We start from the raw sequence: 7,634 nt of genomic DNA, 5'->3' as shown, positions 1-7,634 counted from the left end.
TCAACTTCATGAAAAAAACAATTGGTAATAGAACATTTTTTCCCACTATAATACCTAGCTTTAACAAAATTTCAAATTTGACTTTTAAATTTTATGTATTATTTGGTATTTATTTTGTTAAATACCATATTTTATTGCATTTATTGGGGTCACGGGTAAGGGGCATTTTTGTAATTTACTTATCCTAAAAAAAATGATATTTTCCCGCTCGTTTGAAAACCCAAAATACTTTGAAAAACCCGCGGAAGTTTCAAGCTTCTCCTTCTTTACCTTCTGCAATTCCAACGACACTCTCACTCCCCCTCGATCTACCATCACACACAGAGAAGGAGAGCAAATGGCGAAAGGAGTCAAGAGAGGCGTGAAGCAGTCAGAAGAAGCCATTGATTCTTCGATACCTTCTTCAGATTCCAAACAGTCGTCTCGCTCAAAGAAATCCAAAACCTCTCCATCCGCCGCCGCAGCTGATGATGACACACGCTTAATCGGAAAACCAATTACCACTGATGAAGCCATTGATTCTTCTGTACCATCTTCCGATTCCAAGCCATCGTCTTGTTCAAAGAAACCAAAAACCACTCGAGTGGCCGCAGCTGACGATGACACACGCTTCATCGGAAAACCAGTTCCAGCTGATCAAGCCAGAGAAAAATGGCCTCATCGTTACGAATCCAAGGTGCAATTTTTTTAGAGAATCACATGTTTTAGTTGCGTTTGCACGTTCTCTACTAATCACATGTAATATCGTGTTATTGACAATTACAGAGCAGAGTGAAGGTTATAGCTCCATCAAATGGGTGAGATTTCTTCACTTATATAGTTAGCGCATTCAGTAATTTTCTTCATAAGCAGCATAATCTTAAATAAATTCAAGTTTCTTTTGACCTACTCTTCGAAATTAGGTTAATATTAGCTACTTATTCCTTTTTCTTTTTTCCAATTGTGGCAGTGAAGCAGATGGAAAAGAGATTATTCAAGCCAAGTGCCATTATACCAAAGCTGTCATTGATGGTGTTACTTTCGATCTTTATGATGACGCATTTGTCAAAGTGAGCCTCCTCCTGTCTATCCAATCTGTAATTTATAAGCAATTATATATTCTTAATACAAATAACAAACTCCTAATGCAGAAGTTTACACATTTCTTATATTCTTTATTTGCTTGATTCTATTAGGCTGAAGAAGGGCATCCAGATTTTATTGCTAGGATTGTGGAGATGTTTGAAACCGTTGATAAAAAACTCTATTGTTCAGCTCAATGGTTTTTTAGAGCAGAAGATACTGTAAGATTTTACTTGACATATATATATATATATATATATATATATATATATATATATATATATATATATATATATATATATATATATATATATATATATATATATATATATATATATGGGAAAAGTGAATATACCTAACAACTTTATATAAGCTTAGGTACCTAACCACATCATACTACGTAATTTTATATCATATTTGCATTGTAATCACCCAAAGTTCTTAAAATTCAACCTCATAACTTGATTGCTTCCAAAATCTTTGGACTTTCACCGTTATCTTCCTTCAAATGACGTCTTTTTATCGGAGACCCCTGATGGGCTTCATATACTACCGTTACAAATCAAATGGTGTAGGAGGAATATAACAGTGAATGTTTGAAAATCTTGGAAGTAAATCAAGTTATGAGGTTGAATTTTAAGAACTTTGGGTGATTACAATGCAAATATGATATAAAATTACGTAGTATGATGTGGTTAGGTACCTAAGCTTATATAAGGTTGTTAGGTATATTCACTTTACCCTATATATATATATATATATATATATATATATATATATATATATATATATATATATATATATATATATATATATATATAACATTTATCTTTGTGATCCACATTCCACACTAAATGTCTAAATGTATGTAACTATTTTCAGGTCATTAAAAGCCAAGCTCATCTTATTGACAAAAGACGAGTGTTTTATTCTGAAATGAAAGATGACAATCCACTTGATAGCATATTGTCAAAAGTCAAAATTGTTCAACTTCCTCCAAATGTAGGCATACTTCTTTACATGATCACAACCTTATAGAAAATTCTATATATTTAGACAATGAACATCTTGAATTTCAATGGTGTAACATAACAGGTTGGCTTTTCTGAAAAAAAGAAGGCACTCTTGTCATGTGATCTTTACTATGATATGCAGTATTCAATGCCAGTTACATTCACAACCCTACAAAAAGGTCCATACTTTCACAATCAAATATCTTTTTTTTTGTATCTTTAAGTATCACATAACTTTTTTATATGTCAATGAACATCATTTGTCTAGAGAAGTTTACATGTATCTGATTAAGCTTACGTATGTTGCAGAAAGTTCAATCACAAAGAGTGATGAGTCATCTGTAATTTCAGGCGATAATAGCTCAAATGGTGTAGTAGAGAAAAAGAAAAACAATAAAATTTCAAAACCAACTAAAATTCATGAATCTAAAGAGTGTGAAATGACACTTTTGGACTTATACGCGGGTTGTGGTGGAATGTCAACTGGACTTTGTTATGGCACAAATATATCTGGAGTGAAACTTGTCACAGTAAGTCATTGACCAATCATTTGACTTTTTTCTTTTCATACCCACGTCAAATTACACCTTAAAATTGTTTTAATTTGTTTCATTTAAAACAATACAGAAATGGGCAGTTGACATAAATCAACACGCGTGTGAAAGTCTGAAGTTAAACCATAATGAAACTCATGTGAGAAATGAAGCAGCTGAAGACTTTTTATCTTTGATTAAAGAATGGGAAAAGCTTTGTAAAGATTTCCATTTATTGGGTTCACATCGTGATGAAAATAGTCAAAATACAAATATGAAATCTGAAGAATCAGATTCTGAAGAGAATGAAGAGAAACCGAATCCTTCAGATGATGAATTTGAAGTGGGAAAACTGTTAGCTGTTTGTTATGGTGATCCAAATAAAGTCAACAACAAAAAACTACATTTCAAGGTATAATTTACAATCTTTATCATGATTAAAAAAAGTCAACATGCGTTGACCATTTGGTAAGTTTTGAAATATAGGTGAGATGGAAGGGGTATGGTCCTAGCTATGATACTTGGGAACCATTTGATGGTTTAAGGTACCCTTTTATGTCATTTTTGATTTTCCACTCCAATATTTCCAAAAAAAGTAGTATTTAAATCATTACATGAAATCATAAATGTTTTCTTTTGTAAATTGTAATAGCAACTGCATGGATTCTATAAAGGAATTTGTAAGCAAAGGGTATCAATCAAGATTACTTCCTCTTCCTGTAAGATAACTTTTCTTTTTCTTTTTCTATTTATCATTTATCATTATCTTTTTTTTTAAATGCTGAAAGTACGTTGACTATGTTGACCAGGGTGATGCTGACTTTATTTGTGGGGGTCCACCATGTCAAGGAATAAGTGGTCATAATCGGTTTAGAAACTACACTGATCCTCTAAAGGATCCCAAGAATCATCAACTTGTGGTTTATATGGATATAATTGATTTTTTAAAACCAAAATTTGTTTTAATGGAGAATGTTTGTGACATTGTGAAATTTGCTGATGGGATTTTGGGATTTTATGCTGTTGGAAGATTAGTTTCCATGAATTATCAGACAAGATTGGGGATAATGGCTGCAGGATCATATGGAGTTCCTCAATGCAGATTGAGAGTTTTTCTTTGGGGTGCTAATACAATGATGGTAAGTTTAGTATCCAAGAATGGAATGGAATTGTGGATTCTGGTGTAATGAAAAAAAATCATGTTTGTTTCAGACATAGGAATGGAATGTGATTTCTTGTTTGTAATTGGACATATGTTTGAATGGCTTATTGATATTGGAATGTAATGACTCATTCCATTCCATTCCTTTCTGATTCCATTCCAGTTCCATCGTGTTATTTAGTGTTTATCTAACAACTTTTTATCCAATAGAATTTGCCTCAGTTTCCTTTACCTACACATGAAGTTGTTGGGAGAGGAGTAGTTCCAGTTGAATTCAAGGTGTTTATAGTAATTTCACATTTAATTTTTTTTTGTTTATAAAAAATGTTTATCACAAAGTAAGCTGCTATTTTTGTATTTCAGGATTGTATTGTTGGATCTGATGTTGACAAGTCAACAAAGTTGGAAAAAAGCATATTACTTGGTGATGCAATTTCAGATCTACCTGAGGTACTCTAATTGATTTTTTAAATCTTGCAAATTGTAATTAAATAAATCTTGAAAACAACTCAAAGATAATTATTTAAATTCAGGTTACAAATTACAATGGAAAAGATGAAATGGAATATGGAGGTGCCCCAAAAACAAGTTATCAAAAATACATCCGAATGAGAAAACAAGGTTAATATTTTTATATATTCAGTTATATAATTCTTATAAAGAAAATAACAATGATTCTTTTTTTTTTTACAGCTTTGGGGAAAGATTCTTCAAAAAGAAAAATGCTTTATGATCATAGGCCATTGGAATTAAATGAAGATGATTATGCTCGAGTTTGTCAAATCCCAAAAATAAAGGTTCCATTTTCTTCAATTAATGTCACATTACATCATTTTTTTATTAGCAATTAGTTTTTTTTTTTTTAAATTTAATTTAATCCTGGAATATTTAATGTTCACAGGGAGCAAACTTTAGGAATCTACCAGGGGTAAAAGTGGGAACAAATAACAAAGTGGAATGGGATCTTTCAGTTGAAAGAGTCATGCTACCTTCAGGAAAACCTTTGGTACTCTTATTTAATTAAACATCAAATCTATTTATTTTTTTAAGATAATGTTTTTTTTTTTTTTTTTTTTTTTTTTTTTTTTTAATTTAAATTTTTTTTTAAATTTTTATTAAATAACAAATTTCTAATTATACCATCAGATATATATATTTTTCTCATTATATTTTAACTAATGTAACAGGTTCCTAATTATGCTATGACCTTTGTTGGTGGAACTTCAAAAAAGTAATTTTTTTTTAAAATTTAATATTTTTGGTTGTTAAAAGTTATTAATACAATAATAAAAAAACAGGCCATTTGGTCGTTTGGGAATGGATGATGTTGTCAAAACTGTAGTGGGAAGAGCCGAGCCACATAATCAGGTTTTATAAAATTTTAAATTGCTAAAATTAAATTAAAAAAATATAATATTAACTTTTAATTTTTAATTTTTTTCATCGATAGGCGTTGCTTCATCCAAACCAAGATAGAGTTCTTACAATTCGTGAAAATGCGCGTTTGCAAGGCTTCCCTGATCATTATAAACTTTCAGGACCTGTTAAAGAGAGGTAATAATAATAATATCATTTAAATAAAAAAATATAAACGCAATAAGATTTTATCATATTTGGTTATATATATTATTTTGGTTTCAGGTATTTGCAGATTGGAAATGCAGTTGCGTTTTCGGTATCAACTGCGTTGGGGTATGCATTAGGGAAGGCAGTCAAAGGGGTTTGTGGAAGTCAACCGTTGACTCTTCCAGTCAAATTTCCTGATTGTTTAGGTCAACTGTCTTCAGTCAACCAAGTCTCACAAGAATCTGAATGATAATGAAAGTGGGTGTAGTATTTATTATTGATTATGTGGTATTTTCATTGAGTGTAATTTAACATTGATTTGAGTGGTGTAGTTTAGGAAAATATTAGGTTAGCGTAAGATTGAGACTTAATGTGTGTTTTAATAAAAGAAAAAAAGACAAATTTTGCTAATATGAATTGATTCTTATATTTGAACACAAACTAATGACGTGTCTCATTATATTAACTTTGCATCGTTGTAGCAAGTTTGTGCAAATGTATAACATACTAGTTTTTTTTTCTCTTAACGATACAAAACAATGTGCTTTTTTAAAGTTATACATGCATAATCAATGAACCATGTAGATCTTATGCAAATGAGTGTGCTTTTGCTTTGAACTGAAATTGAGAGTGAGATAAACGTTCCAAACTTCCCCAAACTAAATTATAACATAAAGGCTTATAGACCGGAGTGAGTTATACATGTTAGATTTATTTTACTTCTATTTTGATTTAAAATAAATTATTTCCTCTATTCTTTTTAAAACATTAATGAAATTGTATTGTTTAAAATCAAACCTAACCAACACATGTATCATTTTGTAATTCAACTCTGAACCAGAGCTCTTATCTTTTGTAATAAGACTTTCTACTTCCTGGACGGTTGCAATCTTGGGTTATAATGAGTTCAAGTGAAGGAATGTTCAAGATATAGACGAAGCAATAGTCATATCATAAGATATTATGGAATTTTGGAGGGAACTAAGATCAAGAAAAATAGCAGGGGAGACAACCCACACCAATGCTACACCAAAAACAAGACAATGTACAACCCTCAACTTCAAAGGAAAAAGAAATCGAAAGAAGAAATAAAAAAGGATAACGAAAGGAAATCAAGTGTTACTTATATGACGATCCTCACTTGATCCTCACTTGTCGGAAAAAGAATACCTTTTATGCAATGTTGTTGCAAGAAAAGGAAGAAGAAGCTCACATGAGATCCATGCAATTTTTGAACTCTATGGCGAAGGAAGAGATGGAGTATAAGAACCTGAAATTTAGAGAAAGTTGACTTTTAGTCAAATGTTGACCAAAATGGTAAAATGGCCAATTATGAGAAAGAAAGGAGATTATGAAGTTGTGACTTCATGAAAATGGCCAAAATGAGCTTAAATCACTTAGAAGCGTTTAGTTGAGTAAGTTCAAGAGAAAAGATGCATTTTTGGTCAAAATGGTAAAATGGAAATTTTATGCTTTATTGGCCTACTTTGTGACTTAATATATTAAGACCCATGTTAAGTTAGTGTGATATAACTTAACAAATGTGTAGAGCATGTTCCCACCTTTGCATGGATATAAAGATCATAAAAAACGGGTAAGAAGCAAAGAAGTTATGAAAGTTAGAAGTTGGGACAAACCAAAGTTAGAATCAGTCAAGAGGGTTGCTTTCAAGTCGGAACCACGACGTGGTGGGTAGATTATCACGACGCGGAAAGACTTCTTCGTTTGAAAGAATGGAAATGTACTTTGCCCGACGACCCTATATATGAGTGCCACGACGTGATGGCCAAAGTAGGATGCTAGTGGAAGAAGAGCACCACAACGTGGCAAGAAGATAGCCACGACGTGGCAATTAAATGACGTCCATTAACCAAGGTCAAACGGTGACCGTGGCATGGTGAACAACTGATTGTGAGAGGGTTTTAAACCCTAACTAGTGATTATGTGTAATTGATACATTATATGTCAGATTATGATGAATTAGGTATTATGGGATGCTTAATTCATTAATTGGATGTGATTAAGAGAAAGAGAATGAAAAGTTAGAAAGTTGATCCATTAAGCGGTCATTTTAACCTTAGGAGTTATTAAGCTCTTAATAGGCTAAGAAAAATATTAAGATACTTGTGTATGTGTGTGATTAGGCCTAAGAGAAAAAAAGATGGATCTAGAATGCATCAATGACAGAGAAAAGGAAAAGTGAAAAAATTAGTCTTCACTCACCGATAACATTTACTTTTACTCTCTCTCTCTCTCTCTCTCTCTCTCTCTATATATATATATATATATATATATATA

General features: G+C 31.5%; 1 protein-coding gene across 1 annotated transcript; it reads left to right on the top strand.

Annotated features, from left to right (window-relative positions):
- Positions 1-263: 263 nt before the first annotated feature.
- On the top strand, positions 264-5,747 carry LOC111905319 (putative DNA (cytosine-5)-methyltransferase CMT1). The gene is made up of 20 exons (XM_023901011.3): positions 264-676; positions 766-797; positions 950-1,049; positions 1,176-1,283; positions 1,945-2,064; positions 2,158-2,254; positions 2,385-2,605; positions 2,703-3,020; positions 3,095-3,153; positions 3,261-3,327; positions 3,418-3,747; positions 3,981-4,049; positions 4,134-4,220; positions 4,304-4,391; positions 4,464-4,567; positions 4,672-4,776; positions 4,958-5,001; positions 5,069-5,138; positions 5,221-5,324; positions 5,412-5,747. The coding sequence occupies exons 1-20, from the start codon at positions 338-340 to the stop codon at positions 5,584-5,586; spliced, it is 2,637 nt and encodes an 878-aa protein (XP_023756779.1). The 5' UTR covers positions 264-337; the 3' UTR covers positions 5,587-5,747.
- Positions 5,748-7,634: the final 1,887 nt, after the last annotated feature.

This window comes from Lactuca sativa, chromosome 6 (genome assembly GCF_002870075.4).
Source record: "Lactuca sativa cultivar Salinas chromosome 6, Lsat_Salinas_v11, whole genome shotgun sequence".
Taxonomy (NCBI): Eukaryota; Viridiplantae; Streptophyta; class Magnoliopsida; order Asterales; family Asteraceae; genus Lactuca; species Lactuca sativa.
This window is presented reverse-complemented; position numbering and strand designations above follow the sequence as displayed.